Raw genomic sequence first — 19,678 nt, forward strand, 5'->3', positions numbered from 1 at the left:
GTGAGGGAGATTTGGAGGTCCGACTCCCAGACTGAGTGAACTGAATCTGGGGTGGCGGGGGTTTCGTCCATAAGTAAGCCATATATGTAAGAAATTCAGTGCCTTTGTGGGGGATCCCGCGTACACAATGTTTCGAAAGGTGTCATTCGTCTAGACCAAGCCTCCGTTTTCGCCTGAGTGGAGAAAAAGTGCCGGAGCTGCCTATATGACCAAAATGGGAAAGAATTGGAGGGGGACGAGGCAACTAAGTCTTCATAAGTGCGGGGGGGATCCACGGGTGAAGAATTGGTGTGCTAAAACATCGTCGTACGGCCATTCCTGGTTTAGAAAGGCAGTAGAGAGTCCTGGTGTAAAACTGGGGTTTCCCCTAAGTGGGGTTAGGGGTCAGAGAGCTGAGGAGAATGTTGCCGTTTTAGTCGCTTTTTTAAAGGCTTTGAGAGATGGATTAATAAGAGGATGACCTGTGGTCCCCGACGGCCAATGTTGTGGTAAAACCCATGGTAGGAACCTAAGGGGGAGTCGTGTAAAGGATTTTTCTAGGGTCACCCAGACCTTGCCAGCCGCGTGGACGTTCCAATCGGCTATGTGGGTAAGATGGCTTGCCAGGGAGTATTTATAGAGATCCGGTAGCCCAATACCCCCCCTAAGTTTCGGGTATGTAAGACGTGCATATTTGATCCGTGGTGGGGAATTCTTCCATATAAACAGCGAGGCGGCCCTCTTGTACGTCACAAAGAATGCATGAGGTACAGAAGGCGCGGCATAATTATCATTTTCAGGAGAGCTGCTCTGCCAAACCATGAGACATTTAAATTACCCCAATCTTTCAGGTCCTGTTGGGCTTTTTTCAGGGCAACCAGAAAATTCTCATTGTAGAGATCGGCCAGTTTCGCCGTTATTTTTATACCTAGATAGGTGATAGCTCTCTGGTTCCACCGAAAGGGGAAAGAATCCTGGCAACTCTCTACTTCCTGCTTTGTGAGGGAAACGTTCAGAGCATGTGATTTTGTGTAATTGATCCTTAAGTGTGATAGGGCCCCAAAGTGTTCCAGATCCTTCAACAGATTGGGAATGGACGTAAGAGGGGAAGTGATCGAGAGAAGGATATCGTCCGCAAAGGCGGCTACCTTGTATTCAGTTTCCTGGACCAGCAATCCCTTGATGTCAGGGTTGGCTTTAAGTCTACGGAGGAAGGGTTCCAGTAAGACGATAAAAATCAGGGGGGATAGCGGGCATCCCTGTCGCGTACCATTACTGATTGTGAAGGCGTCCGACAGGTGGCCAGTAGCTCTGACTCTCGCGCTAGGGGACGAATATAAGGCTAAGATATGAGCTAGCATGCGAGGGTGGAAGCCAACTGTCCGCAAGGTTTCGCGCATGTAGTCCCAGGCCACCCTGTCGAACGCCTTCTCGGCATCTAAGGACAGGAAAAAGCCTTGAGTATTAGAATTAGTGAGCCAGTGGTGCAGGTTCAATGCTCTTATGGTATTGTCCCTAGCCTCCCTCCCCGGGACAAAGCCCACTTGGTCTAAGGAGATGAGGCTGGGTAGGAGTGGGGATAACCTATTCGCTAAGATTTTTGCGTAGAGTTTAATATCCACGTTGAGGAGGGATATAGGCCTATAGTTTTGTACTTGTGTGGTGTCCTTTCCTTCTTTTGGTATAACTGTAATATGGGCTTCTAACATACGGCCGACTGAAACCCCAGGGTTCGCCATGGTGTTAAAGGTGGTTATCAAGTTCAGGGACAATACTGTGGAGAAACATTTGTAATACTGTAAAGTGAACCCATCTGGGCCTGGGCTCTTCCCTGTTTTCATCTGCTTTAGTGCTACTTGAAGTTCTTCTATGGATAGGGGCCGTTCCATATCCTCTGCCTGTGACTGTGAGATTGGAGCTGGGCAATATTGGGCTAGGAAGTCCTTAATATCCGCTAGTCTTTTTTCTGTTTGAGTTAGATTTGGGGTGGAGGGTGTCAGGTTATATAATTCTTTGTAATAGCGCGCAAAACTTTGCGCAATATCCTCATTTTTAGAAAGGGGCACGCCTTGTGGGTTTCGAATCTGGTGAATCATGTTAGAGGGTTTGGAGGACTTTACTACTCGTGCTAACATTCTTCCACATTTATTGCCTTGTTCATAAAAAAACCTCTGGTGGAGGACATATTGGCGTCTCGTACGTTTCCCCAACTCTTCTAGTAACATGGCTCGTGTAAGAGACAGTTCCTGCATGGAGAGTTGCGAGAGTGAAAGTTTGTGGGAGGTCTCTAATCGTTTAACTTTTTCATTGAGGCGTTCTATAGTTTCCTGATGTTGCCTTTTGACTTTTGCTGCTTGTATCATCAGTTCCCCTCGTATGACGCATTTGTGCGCCTCCCATACGGTGGCAGGGGACACGTCAGGGGTATCGTTTTCTATGAAAAACTCTTGAATGCGTGACTCTAAACGCGCAGTAAACTCTGCGTCCTTGAGTAAGGCTGAATTCAAGCGCCAGGTTTTGTTCCTGGAGACTGAATCTGGAAAGGTCAGGGTGACCGAAATAGGGTGGTGGTCGGACAGGTACATGGGGTCTATCGTGGCATGTGTGAGATAGGAAAGATCGGGTTGGGAAAGAAAAAAGTAGTCTATACGTGAGTATTTATCGAAAGGAGTGGAGTAGAATGTGTAGTCTTTGACCGAGGGGTACAGTGTACGCCAAGTGTCATGTAGTCCTAGTTCTGAAGCTGTAATTTTATTTGTCAAAGTGCTCTATAGGAGAGCGTGGAGGTGCCCGAAGAGGTATCTATGGCTGGGATCATCGGGATGTTAAAGTCCCCTCCGTGCAGAACCACGCCCTCCCTAAAGGACAGTAAAAGGTTGTTTACTTTCTTAAAGAAGGAGACCTGACGTTCATTCGGGGCGTAGATGTTTGCTACCGTGAGCGGCCTGGACGCGTACAGGCCCTTGATAAAGATAAATCTCCCCTCTGGGTCTACCAGGGAGTCGGACAGTTGGAAAGGAGCATGCTTAGATATTAGGATGGAAGTTCCTTTAGTCTTAGCTATGGAGTTTGTGGAGTGAAAAGCTGTAGTGTACAGGTGGTTAGTAATCTTGGTTAGAATCAGAGCGGAAGTGGGTTTCTTGAAGGAGAACAAATTGGGCCTTCTGTTTGGTGAGGGCAGAGAGGACCTGCGAGCGTTTTTCGGGTATATTTAGTCCTTTTATGTTGAGCGACACACACTTCAGCGACAGGGAACCAGTCGGTTTCGGTTGTGATCCCATGGTGTCAGGAGCAGAATTCGATTTTATTGAATTTCTTTTAAAACAGAAAGTAGAAAATATTGTTTTTTCTTTTTTAATTTCCGTTCTTTTTTCGCTTATATCGCAAAAAATAAAAAACTGATTTGTGAATAAATGCCACCAAAATATAGCTCTACTTGTGTGAACAAAATGATAAAAGTTTTATTTGGGTAGAGTGTTGTATGACTGCGCAATTCTTATTGAAAGTGTGAGAGCGCTGAAAGCTGAAAATTGGCCAGGGAAGGAAGGGGGCGAAAGTGCCCGGTATTGAAGTGGTTGAGAGGCTGAAAAGGTGATTTAATTTGCGGTAGAGCAGTAGGGGGATTACCTTCTGTTTTCACTTTCAGTGTCACTGCTGGGAAGATTCCCTTATTTGTACCCATGGCAGAGGGAAATTTGAAAAGTTGAGTTTCCACAGGAATAGATGGAACATCTTGAAAGGGACACACTTGTTCTGTTAACAACTTAAGCTGGTCATATATTAATCAGATTTTTTTAACAGGTTGACCAAAAAAAAAAGGTCCCAATTGCCCCATTCACACACTCAAGGTGAATGAATGAATGAATGAAATACTTGTATAGCGCACAATGCGAACTGAATCGCCTCTAGGTGCTGTGGCGAGCTTTGATCATCTGCTAAAAGAGGAAGGTCTTGAGTTTTTTCCGGATGTTGATTGGTAGAGCATTCCATAGCCGAGGCCCTTGGACAGCGAATCTCCGATCCCCCTTGGATTTATACCGGGCTTTGGGCACAAGGAGGAGGTTTTTGTTGGCTGATCGAAGACTGCAGTTTGGTGTGTAATGATTTATTTTCTCCATTAGGTATTGCGGAGCTTCTCTATGCACGCATTTGTGGGTGAGGCAAAGGGTCTTGAACGTGATCGGATTTTTTACGGTTAGCCAATGTAAGCTCCTCAGCGAAGGAGAGATTGATTCCCAGGGTTTTTTTCCTGTTATCAGCCTTGCCGCCGTGTTTTGGATCAGTTGTAATCGCGCAAGTTGATATTGTGGTAATCCTATGTAAAGCGAGTTTGCGTAGTCCAGTCGTGAATTAATGATTGTTCCAACTACCACTGCCTTGTCATTCTTTGGGATAAAAGGGATGAGTCTGCGAAGCATTCGCAGCAGATGGTGAGATCCACTGACTACAGATCCTATTTGCGCATCCATTGACATTTGTGCGTCTAAAATAACCCCGAGACTCTTCGCTTTGGTCTTTGGGGAGATAGTCTGCCCAAAGACGGTTGGTGGAGATCAGGGGGTTTTGGTTGCGGGCTTATGATTTGGGTGTAAGATAAGAAGCTCTGTCTTTGATTCGTTGAGTTGGAGGGAGTTATTGGTCATCCAGTCCTCTATTGATTTGAGGCAGTTTTCAAGTTGTTGTTGGTGATCTTTTTTTCCATTGATCCGGAAATAAAGTTGTGTGTCGTCAGCGTAAGAGTGGAAGCAGAGATCTGAGCATCTGATGATTTGAAGGAGTGGGCGAATGTAAATGTTGAAGAGAACGGGTGATAAAGGAGAGCTTTGAGGGACTCCGCAGGTGACTGCCCGAGTTTTGGAGAGGAGATGGATGGGGGAGAGGAGAGGAGGTGGATGGGGGAATATCTCCCACTGTGCTTTTGTGCTGCGACAGAGGAGAGCCTTCTCCACCATCAGAACACATTGATCGGTGTTGCTGGCTATGGCCAGTGGCACTGATCGTTTGGGAACTACCAGGCTGGTTATACAGAAATAGATCTGCTTCTATACAACCAGCCTGCCCATATATGGATCAAAATTTGGCAAGTCTCTGCTGAACCAGCCGCATTTTGATCCATGTATGGTGGTCACCTTTAGACAGGATTTTCCTCACCCAGTGGGACACAGATGGCAAAAAATGGGCATGGGTTTTAAGCATTTCCTACTTTATCCAAAACTTTTTTTTTCATAATATGGTTTTATTGAAGATACAAAACAGACAGACATACCATAAATGCAAGCACTATCTTCAATACGAAAGATGGACAAACACAACTGCCTCAAAATCACAGGTTGTCTACCGAGACTAGACCTTTAAGCCTCCAAATGTAAAAAATACAGTGGATATCAGCTCAGACAAGTATTAATGGCTGTATGGTTAAATACAGGTAATGTACATTTGCATTTGTTTAATACTTGTCCTGCCAGCTTGACCTCATGCACTGTACATGTGTTTTAATTAAATATGAAGGTCACAGGTCTGTGTGATCTGGCAAACAAGGATAACATCAGGAAGGATTTGCATGACAATGTGTATAATTGCACATCTCCTCTCTAAACCTGCCTCTCCTACACCAGCCAGCTGTATAAATGTCATCTCGTGGGCCTCATGCTGATGATACTGCAATGTCTTGCATTAGGTTTTTCCAGACCACAATTTTGCAGATTCCATGAGTATAGTCTAATATTATTCAAATGCCTTGATAGGAAGATTGTACTTTGATGAAGTGTGTGAATATTTAAAGTAAACCTGTGCCAGAAACAAGCAAACTTAAGCCCCATACACACTATCAGATTTTCTGCTGATTTTTTTTTCCTTCAGATTTACCAAAACCATGTAGTGCAAGGGCCTGCCTGATTGCATACACATTGAAACTCCTAAGGTTTGACCTCATATTATATGGTTTTGGTAAATCTGAAGGAAAAACTCAGAAAAACTGATAGTGTGTATGAGGCCTTACAGCTCCGAAGTAGAGTCCTGCACCACCCCACATCACTAAAATGCAAGTCTTCTTAGCCGAAAGAGACCACAGTGGGTGGAGTACAAATTTCCTGAGTAGGGATGGACTAGGGCATGTTTAAATCTTAGTGTGAACCCACTTGATTTGACCCAACCAGGAAACTGTCACTGAGTCAATCATAATGCATTCCCCACGCTGAAGCTGCACATATACATTACCCTTATGGGATCGTTCAGATGGATTCAGACTAGGACCCCTGTAGCACATGGTTCATTCACCAGCCACAAATGATGTCCATATAGCATAAGCTGACAATAAACCAACAAAAATGGTAAATAACTCAATCATTAAATAATTAATCTGTGTGATGTTGGCAAATGTTTTATTTATATTGTGTTTTCTTTTAAAGTATCAAAAATGATCCTTCCCTGAAGAAGTCCTGCAGGCAAAACATGTTGGGAATATTAATGCTGCTGTAAAAACAAAGAATCATTATGAAAATTGATTTTAATATGAATCTAGCACTACCCTCTTGGGAGTTGCAGATGACTGGGTTCCCCGCTCCTACACAGCCAGGCAAAAAGCATTTTCCAGCTTTCATCCAGAGACAAGGAACAGTTTTTAAGCTTGGTTTTTATGTTTTATTAGGGGTAATAACTGGAATGGGGAATAGGAATTATGGGATGCCCAACTTGGCTGACTCTTCACCAGTCTACCTGACTGACTCTTCACCAGTCTACCCGACTGCTCCGGAGATCTCCCAGGGCAAGGTTAGGGAAGATTTAAGCAGACTGCTATCTTCCAGAGAGACCTGCTATCTGTAGGCTCTCCCCTTGTAAGTCCCTGTCCGTGCTGTCGTACTCACACTATCCTCCTTGCTCCCACTGCCTCTGATTCAAGGCTCCCTCCAAACTGCTCCTTTTGTCAGGATCCTCCCAGGCCAGCCTGAGCTCCAACCTGAGGCAGAGCACCCTCCCTCCACATTAGGGAGCTCACCTCAAGGGCCATGACAGTCCCCTTAGCACTCCAGTTCCATCTTCCTCCAACTCCCTTGCCATCATGACTCATCCATACTTATGGACTGGCCCAACCACCTTGCCAAGCCCACCACCTGGGAATTGGTCAAGCTCCCCTAAGTATGCAGATCTGGCCTCTGCCCACTAACCTCTAGAAGTTTTTCCAAACTTCCAGACCCAGGGAGAGGTACCAGAGATTTGCCTCTGTGTGAGTCATCCAGCCCTGACCTAAAGTCAACCTATGAACCAATTAAGACTCACAGTGTAAGCATGTGTCAGCATACATTTTCCTACACTACCGCTAGTAGCACACTAGAGGGTGCTACATGAATTTTTATTTTGTAATTCATTAAAATATGTATAATTTTTAACACAATATGTATTTGTGTGTAAGCACCTCAAAGGTCCCTGACTAAATTATTTTTGGTAGATTCCCTTATTTGGGATATGGTGCAGATGTTTTGTTATCAGCTACCCACACTATAAACCAGTAGCCCATTTATTAAATACTGTACAGGTGGTCCCCTAGTTACAAACATCCGACTTACAAATGACCCCTCCTTAAAAACAGAGGGAGACAACAGGAAGTGAGAGGAAGGAAAATTCACTCCTGTAAGCCCTTGTACACATGGTTGGCAATTCCGACGGAAAATGTCCGATTGGACCATGTTGACAGATAATCTGACCGTGTGTGAGCTCCATCTGACTTTTTCCGTTGGAATGTCTGACCAACAAAGTTTGAGGGCTGGATATAAAATTTTCCGACAACATGATCCGATCGGACTTTATCCAATCGTTTGTAGAGAATTCCGATCGGACAAAGTTCCATGCATGCTCAGATCAAATTACGAGACTAAAGCTATTGGCTACTAGCCTGAACGTAGTCCCGTCGTAACAACCGAACGTCATCACGTTTCGTACGATCGGATTTTCCAGCAACTTTGTCCGACAGTGTGTATGCTACACCAGTTTCGGACAAAATCCGTCGGACAAAATCTGCCGGATTTTGTTGTTGGAATGTCCGACCGTGTGTACAAGGGCTAAGAGTTATTATGGGAAAAAAGGTACCTCTATTGATGCTTTATCACCAATCCTTGTTTCCATAACAACCCAAAATTTTCTAAATCCAATTGTCATTGGGACAGAAAGTGAGCTGTCATCTTCTGAACAGGGGCACAGACAGCAAAACAAACATTACAGGGGTGTCAACCCTTCCTTATGCTATCCAAAAAGCTTAAATATTTTTTTTTTAGCTGGAGCTACACTTAAAAATGTACCTGTTCCAACTTACAAACCAATTCAACTTAAGAACAAACCTACAGACCTTATCTTGTTTGTAACCCGGGGATCGCCTGTATATGGACAGTTGTGTAAACAAAATAGGTAGGTGACTATGGCATGCCACAGGCAATTTATTCCATTCAGATATTTAGAGATACCAGAATGGTGTGTCCACTGACTGTAAGAGGCTCCCTGGAATCTTGTACTGTAAAATGTGATCTACTGTACATACTTTTTTTTAATCGGAGATAGTGTTTATTAAGCCATAACAAACAAGTAGAGCACATACAACCATACTACAGAACAGTAATAAGATTCCAAGCAAATCAGGCAAACTACTACTAAGATACAATGCAATACACCCCCCCCCCCCCAGCATATAACCAAACCATATACTACAATAGACCAATCTGCGTGATATCTACAACGCTTCTCTCATCTTTAGCCTAGGATCCTATCCAAAACCAGTTCCGCGGGGGCAAGGCCTGGCACGGCTAACCAGTCTTCCCATAACCTGTCGAACTTACCAAGGCTCCCTCTGTGCTGGAAAATTAGCTTCATACTGTACATACTTAATTTGTATGTTTGTTTTAACTAATTTTAAATGCAGAGTGCAGTTGTGGAGTTGAGTTACAGCCATAATCTTTGTTTAAATTTGTCTTTCTTAAGGTTGTAAGTCGAAAAACAAGAAGATTGCTGGACAAATACAAATCATTTCATGCTGCTTGTGGCATTGCAATATGTGTTTTTACAGGTAAAGTTTAATTATTAATATTATTGATACTATTAATTAATATTATTATTATTACTTTTTTGTGTATTTCATTGTTATTTGTGTACTGTGGCTTTACATTTTTTATTTTCCTTTTTTGTTTTACTGTTCTCCCTGTGGAAACAAAAAGTAAAATAATTAGTCTAAGAAGTGGCCATTTTAAGGCACAAGATCGGGTCCAGGATAGTTGAAAGCAGCTTCCATGACACTTGGAAGCCATTTAAAGTTCCCTGAACCCTTAAAAACCACCCAAAAAGTAATATGCATTTTTCATTGACTTCAATTAATTTTGGGATGCCGGCCTATGATCACTTTCGATGGATATTAAAGCACACACATTTTTTGTGTGGATAATTACCTAATCCTTCCGTGCTATATGGGGATAACTGGGAGCTTGCTGGCTTTCATCCAGAGATGCTAGTTTTTCACTTAGGTTATCAAATCTCCATGCACTGGGCTCAGTTCTCTGACTGCCTGCAGATTGATCGGAGTCACTGCAGTATCATTCCTCTTAGGCAGGGGACCAAGATAACTGCTGGAAGGAAGATTCTGTTCTCGCCCTCCTTCAATGGTAGCCTACTTTCAGTGGAAGTGAGCAGTAAAACGAGGTGCCCTTTGACAACAGACCTCCTCCTAACTGTGGGTGCCCACTGGGGAATGTGGGCAGACAGCCCTTTTTCCTGTCTCCCCTTGTCATGTGACATATCACGGAATCGGGAAGAAGCTGCCTTCAATCCCAAGTGGCTTCTGTGCTGAGAGGGAGGTCTGAACTGCGAAAATATGAAGGATGGAGGTAGCAAGTTAACACCCAGAGCTTCTCTTTTAAAGGGAATGTAGACCAATGTGGATAGATTGAAATAAAATAGAGCATAATAAATAAATATAATAGAGCACCTCATGCCAGGGTTATTAGAACAAAGGATGGGACTATAGTGGTGCAAAAACAAAACCAAAGAGAAAAATATTGAGATAAAACTTACAAAATGTATTATGAATTTAAAATAGAGTCATATTTTTAAAAGACATAAGCTTAAACCCAAGGATATGGTTCATAAACTTGTTTAAAGGGGCATAGTGTTGAATTCCGACATGATTCGCCCTTGGGCTTCTGCAGGGGATGCTATTCGCATGGGGTATCAGCCTTCCTGTATTTCTGAAATAGCACTTAGCGTGAAGACATAATTTATTTAAGAAACTTGACGAAGTGCTAAATCCACTGAATAGCCTACAGGTGGCTACAGGAGGTAAATACGGACCAGATTAGGTCAAGCCTCCCTTTTAAAGTTCCAAAGAGCCCCATAGCCCCAAGTTCCAAAGAGCTCCATAGCCACCTTACCTCCAATCTGAGTATTCCCTTTGTTCAATGTACCCCACAGAGCCCCCCCACCTGAGCCTCCTAGCTCACCTCCAGATCTTCATCCTACTGACATGGATATCAAGGCAGTCCTTCTTGGACTGACACCACCCATGCAAAAGCTATTTTTTTTCTCCTCCCACCACTGACACAATGCCCCCCCCCCCCCCCCCCCATGACACCAATGTTCCACTGATAATGCAATAGCATTTATTTTTATTTTTAGTGAGTGACACCACCGAGGTAGGTACACTTTTTCCTACCACTGACGCCAATGCAACAGAATTAAAGTATTTTCTTTCAGTGACACAACCAGTGCAGAGGCATTTTTTTCCTTACAATGATGCATTTCTACCTGTTATCCCCATATTTTACTGCAAAACAATGTATGCACCTCTATTATACTCTTCAATTCCCTGCAATGCGCCACAATAATTAGCACTATTGGGGTGCATGCTGCAACCATTACATGCATTTTTGGCTGATCTGGGACTGAGGTAAGTAAGTGACCGTGGAATTAGGAGGGGTGATGGAGTGTACAGTGCAGCTTTAGAATGGGGGGTGGATTTATGTGAGGGTAAAACAAGGATACAAAAGCCCTTTAAAGTACGAATCCGGCATTGTGTTAAGCATTAATAACTGTAATAGCAACGTCTGCTCATGTCTTCACAAATATAGCTGGCATCGAAGTGACTGCTCTTTTAGGGAATGTTGTGAGATTAATTATGCCTTGTGACATGGTGGAGGTCAGTGCAAGCCTCCCTTATCAACTCCTACACTATCCGTACTATATTTATTGCATTGCTGAGTCTGTTAGTCAGCAAACAAGATGGAAGGAGGAGGGGGAGTGGGGGGGGGGGGGGGGGTACAGGGTTCTAAATAGCAAGCACCATCGCCATGGAAACAGTCGGAATAAGATATACAACCACATCCAGATTTTTTTCTTCTTCTTCAGAATGCCAACAATTGACTATTATTTAATATTTTGCGTAATGGGATTTCGATTGCATGATGTAGTCAATAAAAGCAGTGCTGAATTCAGTAAATGCAAGCATTTATTTCTAAACTCTACAATAAGTGCATGAGGCTAAACGCTAAAATACGTGTTTGAGGAGCGACAAAGTTAAAGAAAAAAGGTTTTCAGGCAGTACTGGATCTAGCGGCGTGCCCCCTCCAGATTTCAGTGGTGCCCCCTCCAAGAACAGTGATATTAGTGTAGCGCTGCCTCCCGACGAGCAGGCGCTATGTTTTTTTTCTAAAGTTAATTTGCCTGAAACCAAAGTTGGGTTTCAGGACTATTTCTCTAAATTTCTGGTTTCAGTACCAGTCCAGCTGGGTTGCACTGGATTCTCCTTGACCGCAGGTGTCATTGTCACCGCCGGCAAGAGTAGAAGCTGGGTGCATTGAATGCCATTAGTTCTCTCGGAACCTGCCCATTGGGAGTGTTTTCCTGCTATGTATTCTGGGGGGTGGTATTTAAGGTAAAGATGCCACGTAGTTCGGGGTTCCATCTTTTATATTCTGTCTGTTCGGTTCTGGTGGTCCCCCTGACCCAGCCCCATGGCCCTCCTGGCCTGGGGTGCGGAACCATGCATCCTGAGCCTTGGGGCCAGCTGGCCTGAGGCAACGCAACTGCAGGGACAGGCCTGACTGGATTTTGGGGCCTACTGATCCAAGGGTGGTCCAGTGCCGTCTCATCTGAAGGGAGAGGGTCAGCAACTGAGGAACCCCAGGGGAGGATTCTTCCGGAGAAGGCCATGCGCAAGGCTGGCTTCTCTGAAGTAGCCTGGAGGCTTAGTTGAAGGACGCAGCCTGGATCAACACACATATGGTATCGCTGGACCGGCTGAGAGAACCTGGTACCGTATGTTAGCTCTTTAAATGTATCTACGTCCCTCAGTAACGCTCAAGTGTACATCACAAGTCTGTGGCAGAGACTTTGTCGAATACCCTACCGGCTTCTAGGCCTAGTGAGAGGAGGTCTATTCAGGGGTTGTTAAATCCAGCTGTGAAACAGTCTTTATTCTCTGGATTTTTTATAAGGACTTCCTTAATTTCTGCAATCTAAGTACCTGAACTCATTCCTAACCATCTACCCTTTATTGAGAGACTCTGTTTCTGTTACAAACAAATAACCTAAAAGAAGATTCAGTGTCAGCTTCCATATTCTTTTGGCCATCTACCACGGGAACCCCTAGACGGAGAAGTAAACAAGAAGGTAACGGTAAGCCCAACAAAACCAGCAGCTCCTTCGAGGGTCACTCTACATGTGGGGGCTCGAGTCCGGGATTTGCCGTTACCTCTCGCAACTAAAAAGAACTGTCTGTGTGGAAGTTATATGGTAGAGGGTTTGTTTTTTGGACTCTGCCATTTTACAAGGAGTGATTGTAGGCCACTGCCTGGTGCATACACTGCGGGCGGAGTTTGGACAAAAGCCCGTGAGTTGCGTGACTGGAGGAACCAGTGGGAGGAGTCTTGCTTGTTTATTTTCCTGCACAAGGCACCGCGTGAGTGTGTCGTAGGAGAAAGAGGAGAAGAGTTTGTTTTTTCTTGGCTAAGGAGATGCCAGGAACATCGTCCATCATGGGACCCAGGATGCCTTACGTGGAAAACTCCATGGGTGTGAGACTGCCTGGGACTTTGCTCATGGCTACAAGAATTCGCCTGAGACCACAGGGGCATTTTGTACTGTATACTACGGAAGATGTCAAGGCCCTGGGAATGCTCTGCAATAAGTGCAAGGGACTGGTCGCAAGTCTCCAGCCGTTTGTCTGATACCTGAAATGTGGGGAGTAGTACTTATTTAAAGTGGAACAACCCACCGTGCCGCCTCGTGCATACCGTATGGACTGGGCCATGGGCATCGCCACCAAGGAGTCTGCTGTATATGCTCCTGTGGCGAGGCCTGCAACTTGTATACTGACTACTACAACTAGTATCCCGGAGGGAGATGCTATCACTACCGTCACCGGAGGAGCCACTCTGGACATCATGGACACTGCTTCATCCACCATTACCACAATCCCTATGCCTACTCAGAGGAAGGTGGGGTACGTAAAAGCCTCCTGTGGCCGCGGTAGAGGCCAAACGCAGAACTTGCCTAGATCAGATTGGGGGAAAGAGATCGCTCCCAGGGAATCCGCTGCAGATACGGGTTAGAGTTCTGAGAAAGTTTTAATGAGTGGGACTGTTTGTAAATATTTGCCAGCAGAGGAGTTGCGGGACTCAGAAATAGATTCTGTCTAACTTGTCAGGGGATGACGAGTTGTTCGAGACTTTGTCCCAGGAAATGTTATGGGCCAATGCAGATGATGTGGCCGCAACATGCAATGTATCTGGCTGGTTAGCTTTGAATTCGGGGAGTGCATTGCCTCGGGCGGGAACCCCTACAACCATTGACTAGACTTTGCCTAGACATGTCAGTTTGTCAGAATCCAAGAGAATGTCTTTTGATATGGTACGTAAATCACCAAATTCTTGTGTGCCTTCCGGAGATGGAAATGCCCGAGCTCTGCCTAGGTTCGCATGATCCCAGCAGCTGCTGAATAAGCGGGTGGCTACAGAATATGGTTTGGAGTCCCCCTATGTTCCCAAGGACATTATGCAAGAAATTAAGAAAAACCAAGTGTATTGGTATGCCAGTGATGTGTGGGAATATCTGAAAGTACCAAAGCCCTTTAAGAAATAAGGATGTTCTCCCAGTATGTAAGAACGCTTCACCGGGTGTCTTCAGCATTGGAGCTTTGGAAGACACATATACTCTGATAAAGTTGTCATTTGCCGGCTGGGAAAGGACAATGCAGTATACTTTATCACCACTGTGGATGCCAAGGGGAAAACATTAACTTTGCCAGACCCTCGCTTTTATTGGTAAAGCAATTATAAAGACTGTTTTCCCTCTGCTTGAAAACAAAGTCTTCTTCTGGAAAAAAAAAAAGTACAAGGACTGTGGGGCTAGTTAGATAGCGTTAGGTTTACTAGAGGAAAGCTCAGTGTCAAGGTCATCTACCGGCACAACACTTGTATGAAGGGTTTGTATTTTGTCGCTCTTGCCACTAGATGATGTGAGTCTGCACAAACACTTGGACAATTGCACGCAGACATGTAGGTTTAAAATACCGGAGAGAGAGTCTCATTTTCTGTTGAGAATGGGACTTTGCCTCCTATAACTGTACACATAGTATGTGTTTTGTTGTTTTGTGTATTTTCTTTTCAAGAATCACCGAGATCGCCTATCAAGCTGCCAGAGAGTGGGTGGTATAGATAGTCAGGTATTGGGGTTTGTGTGCTATGTGACTTGTTTTGTGTAAACTGTTCAACGTAATGTATGTTCAATGTTTCCCTATTTTCCTTCCATCCCTCATCCCAAATTTTGAGTTCAGGTACCTGACATCGTCTAAATGGGAGGGAGAGTATGTAGTGCTGGCTCCTGACGAGCAGGCGCTATGGTTTTTCTCTAAAGTTAATTTGTCTGAAACCACAGTTGGGTTTCAGGACTATGTCTCTAAATTTCTGGTTTCAGTACCAGTCCAGCTGGGTTGCACTGGGTTCTCCTTGACCTCAGGTGTCTCTGTCTCCGCCGGCAAGAGTAGAAACGCAGCCTAGCTGGGTGCATTGAATGCCATTAGTTCTCTCAGAATCTGCCCAGTGGGAGTGTTTTCCTGCTGTGCATTCTGGGGGGTGGTATTTAAGGTACCGTCGCCACGTGGTTCGGGGTTCCATCTTTTATTGTCTGTTCAGTTCCTGGCCTGGGTTGCGGAACCATGCATCCTGAGCCTCGGGGCCGGCTGGCCTGAGGCGATGCAACTGCAGGGACAGGCCTGACTGGATTTCGGGACCTACTGATCCAAGGGTGGTCCGTGCCATCTCATCTGAAGGGAGAGGCCCAGCAACTGAGGAACCCCAGAGGAGGACTCTTCAGGAGAAGGCCGTGCGCAAGGCTGGCTTCTCTAAAGTAGCCTGGAGGCTTAGTTGAAGAACCTGGATCAACACACATATGGTATCGTCGGACCAGCTGAGAGAACATGGTACCTTATGTTAGCTCTTTAAATTTTATCTACGTCCCTCAGTAACGCTCAAGTGTACATCACAAGTCTCTGGCAGAGACTTTGTCGAATACCCTGCCGGCTGCTAGGCCTAGTGTGAGGAGGTCTATCCAGGGGTTGTTAAATCCAGCTGTGAAACAGTCTTTATACTCTGGATTTTCTATAAGGACTTCCTTAATTTCTGCAATCCAAGTACCTGAACTCATTCCTAACCATCTACCTTTTATTGAGAGACTCTGTTTCTGTTACAAATAAATAACCTAAAAGAAGATTCAGTGTCAGCTTCCACATTCTTTGGGCCATCTACCAGGGAACCCCTAGACGGAGAAGTAAACAAGAAGGCAACAGTAAGCCCAACAAAACCTGCAGCTCCTTCGGGGGTCAGTGCTACATTAGAATCAGGGCATAGATGGGCTGGGGGGTCATGTGCAAATGGGTATGGCTACACAGTGCCTTGCCCCTATTCACCCCACTGCATCATTTGTTTCCATGGTGTGTGTGTGTGGGGGGGGGGGGGGGTGGGTAGGCAAGAGGCACGGTATCATTATTTGCTATTGGTAAAGGGGGGACTATGTTGTGAAGAGGGGGAGCTCTGTTGTGATGGGGAATGAGGGACTCTCTAGCTTTGAGGGGGCAGACTCTGTTGTAATGGGGGGGTCTGTTATGATGGCGGACTCTTTTGTGATTGGGGGGATACTCCATTGGAAAGGGGGGATTCTGAAGGGCTTGGGGGACTTGGAGTTGAAGGAAGTGATGTAATGGGGCGACTATTGTAAAGTGGCCTGACTCTGAAGTGATGGGTGCTGGGGTATTGTGGGATTTTGTATACTTTTAAAGGGTGTCGTGACTAAAAAAAGGTTGAGAAACACAGGCCTAATGTGCATTTTATTGCAGCCACGTGGAGATGTAGGGAAATAAGAGAGAAGACATAAAGATAGTGTGTTGACATAATGCCCCCCTCACTTTTTTCTGTACCCACAGACCAGACAAGCTAGGCCCAGCCCTGTTTTCACACAATATGTCACACAGGGGACGACCATTAGACAGATGATATTGACTTGCACCCATTGCGTGCACTCTGCTCTACCAAGCCCTAGCCCCCATCACTCATGCAGCGGGTCATTTATTTTCAATTCATGTTACACCCATTCCCCTCCACCCCTCCCCCTCCCTCTGGGCCCTGTGGAGTAGGCTGACAATGGCCCATTGTGATTCCCTTTTTGGCCACTAAATATCTCCATATTTAAAAGTGATTTACCAGTTTGATTGGTTTCCCAATTGCAAGCTGGTTGAAAGTGATTGAAAATTGTCTAGAAAAGTGGATGGAAAACTTGGGGTAAATTTACTTTTATAGCTGGCCTAGACTTGGGCAACCTTATCCTTCTAACAGTATAATGCCGCGTACACACGGGCGGACTGTATGGCCTACTTAGTCCGCTCGTGTGTGGGCTTCAGCGGACTTTTTCAGCGTGCAGTCTGGCGTACAAAGTGTTTCGGATTTTTGGAAATTCTGTCCGTCGTACTTTGGTTTCAGCGGACAATCCGCTCGTCAGTAGGCTAGTTCGACGGACTAAGAATGGCGCATGCTCAGAAAGGATTTACACGGCGGAAAGGTGCTTTGCTGTGTATTGGACTTCCTATTTCTAGTGCTGTACACGTCATCGCGCAAGCTTTCGACGGACTGTTTGTGCATCCGTGTGTGGTCAAGTCCGTTCAGTCGAAAGTATGACGGACTGTCCGTCGGATTGTATGACGGACTAAGTACGCCATACAATCCGCCCGTGTGTACGCGGCATTAGACAAGCCTTTTGTGAACGGTATGGCATTTACGATAGGGATTCTGCTCTTTTGCCCAGGCATACTTTGTCATCCATACTTAGTACTAAGTGGCTGGAAGATGGCTACCATAATAAGGTACAAGCTATTATTGGGTAGCTCATCCTGTTTCTAGACCCTGTCCCTTCATGACACCACAAACAATAATTGGGCTGGATATGCTTGTGGTGATGTACAGTACAGTGCCTTGAAAAAGTATTCACACCCCTAGATATTTTCCACATTTTGTCATGTTACAACCGAAAACGTAAATGTATTTTATTGGGATTTTATGTGATAGACCAACACAAAGTGGCACATAATTATGAAGTGGAAGGAAAATGATAAATGGTTTTCACATTTTTTTACAAATAAATATGTGAAAAGTGTGGGGTGCATTTGTGTCACGTACCTTTAAGCAGAGCCCGGAGTGCAGGGAGTGGCCTCTCGTAGACCTCTGACTCGAGAGACCCTGGTAGTGATGACAGGGGCTCAGGAGCACAGAGGGGCACAAGTGCCTGACTGGATAGCAGGTGGTAGAGGCAGAAGACCGTTGAAGGAGGAGGTGTATTGTAGTCCGGTGTCAGAATGCAGGCAAAGGTGAGGTGAGGTTCAGCAGACAGCAGAAGGGTTCCTGTAGTCCAGCAACGGCATACAAGTGATTGCAGGGAGTGACAAACAACGGAGGGGTATTGTAGTCCAACAACGGATGCAGGTGCAATGGATAAGCGGAAGTGGAAGAGTCCAGTAGTCTGCAGCCAGAGGTAGAAGGCTACAAACGCAGAAGGAGTACAGCCAAATATTGCGGAGGACTGGGAGGTGTCCTGTAGTACAACAGCAAGCAACTTACAGTTGACGGATGGTGTAACAGTCCAGGTCAGGCACAGGCGGGCAGATCAGGTACAAAAAAGGAATCCAGAAGAGTAGTCAGGTACAAGCCAAAGTCGGGGGGGCAGGCAGCAAACAGCAGAGTCAGGAACAAGCCGGGTTCGATACGGATCAGGATACAGGTACAGGTTCAGGTTCAGATACGGATCACCAGGAAGCACAGGAACGCTGTTGATCAGGCAGCAAGGCAGTGAAGCATGGATCCAGTTTAAATAGCGCTATTGGCGCCAATTTGCGTCAAACGGCCGCGCGCGCTCCCGCGCGCATGCGCGCTCCCGCGCGCATGCGCGCACGCGCACGCGCATGCGCGCACCGCTGATCGCCGTAACGTTCCTGAAATTGGCCAAAAGATCTTCTGCGACTTTCGCCGCTCGGACGTTCCGTGAGGAAGATCTTCCTGACATTGCCCCCCTCCAATGGGCAGCCTCCGGTTGCCCAACTGGGCCATCTTACCTGGGTGAGATCTTTTGAATGCCAGAACCAACCTCTTGGCGTGGATGCCAGTCTCTGGTTCCCAGGAGTTCTCTTCAGGACCATACCCCTTCCACTTTACCAGATACTGGACCTGGTTGCGTCTCTTTCTGCAATCCAAAATTGCTTCTACTTCAAACTCCTCTTCACCATTAATAAGCACAGGTTCGGGAGGACCCACGTTCCGATCAGTGAAGGGATCCTGGATTGAAGGCTTTAAAAGGGACACATGAAACACAGGATGAATACGCAGCGATTCTGGTAATTTCAGTTCATAAGCCACATTATTAATTTTCCTGGTGATTGGGAAAGGACCCACAAATTTCGGGCCCAGTTTTCTAGATGGACATGTTAATTTCAGATTCAGAGTAGATAGCCAAACTAAATCTCCGGGTTTTAGATCGAGCTCCCCTCTCCTTTTTCTGTCAAAAACTGCTTTGTTGCGTTCTTGGGTTCTTGCCATCGTTTCTTGTAGCAGCTTGTTATTGGTGCAGAAAAAGTTCAAAGTTTCTTGAGCCGCTGGAACCGTACATTCTGGGATGTTGGTTGATAAGAATTGAGGATGAAAACCATAGTTCGCGAAGAAGGGAGACTGATTAGTTGCAGAATGAACAGAGTTATTGTAGGCGAACTCGGCAAGCGGTAAAAGGGATACCCAATCGTCTTGCGAAAAAGAAGAATAACAACGCAAATATTGTTCAAGGGTCTGGTTTGTCCGCTCAGTCTGACCGTTGGTCTAGGGATGGTAGGCAGAAGAAAACGAAAGGTCGATTTTCAGGGACTTACACAAAGCTCTCCAAAATTTTGATGTAAATTGCACCCCACGATCGGAAACAATGTTTGCGGGTATACCGTGGAGCCTTACAATCTCCTTAATGAAGATCCTTGCGGTCTCAGGGGCAGAAGGTGTACCCTTCATGGGCAGAAAGTGAGCCATCTTGGAAAATCTGTCAACCACCACAAGGATAGTGGTATAGCCTTCTGACGGTGGTAATTCTACAATAAAGTCTATGGAAATCATTCTCCAAGGTCTTTCTGGAATGGGGAGTGGCTTCAGCA

At 45.5% G+C, this 19,678-nt stretch overlaps 1 protein-coding gene across 3 annotated transcripts in view; it reads left to right on the forward strand.

Moving 5' to 3' along the window:
• The window catches only part of NOX4 (NADPH oxidase 4), a 429,580-nt gene that overhangs the window by 95,860 nt on the left and 314,042 nt on the right, over nt 1-19,678 (forward strand). For all 3 annotated transcript variants that reach the window (XM_077485005.1, XM_077485007.1, XM_077485008.1), the window contains one exon: nt 8,944-9,028. In XM_077485005.1, coding sequence (XP_077341131.1) covers nt 8,944-9,028 — 85 coding nt within the window. The remainder of the gene's footprint in view (nt 1-8,943; nt 9,029-19,678) is intronic.

This window comes from Lithobates pipiens, unplaced genomic scaffold (assembly GCF_037356315.1).
Source record: "Lithobates pipiens isolate NorthernLeopardFrog02 unplaced genomic scaffold, aLitPip1_a1.2 Scaffold_17, whole genome shotgun sequence".
Classification (NCBI taxonomy): domain Eukaryota; kingdom Metazoa; phylum Chordata; class Amphibia; order Anura; family Ranidae; genus Lithobates; species Lithobates pipiens.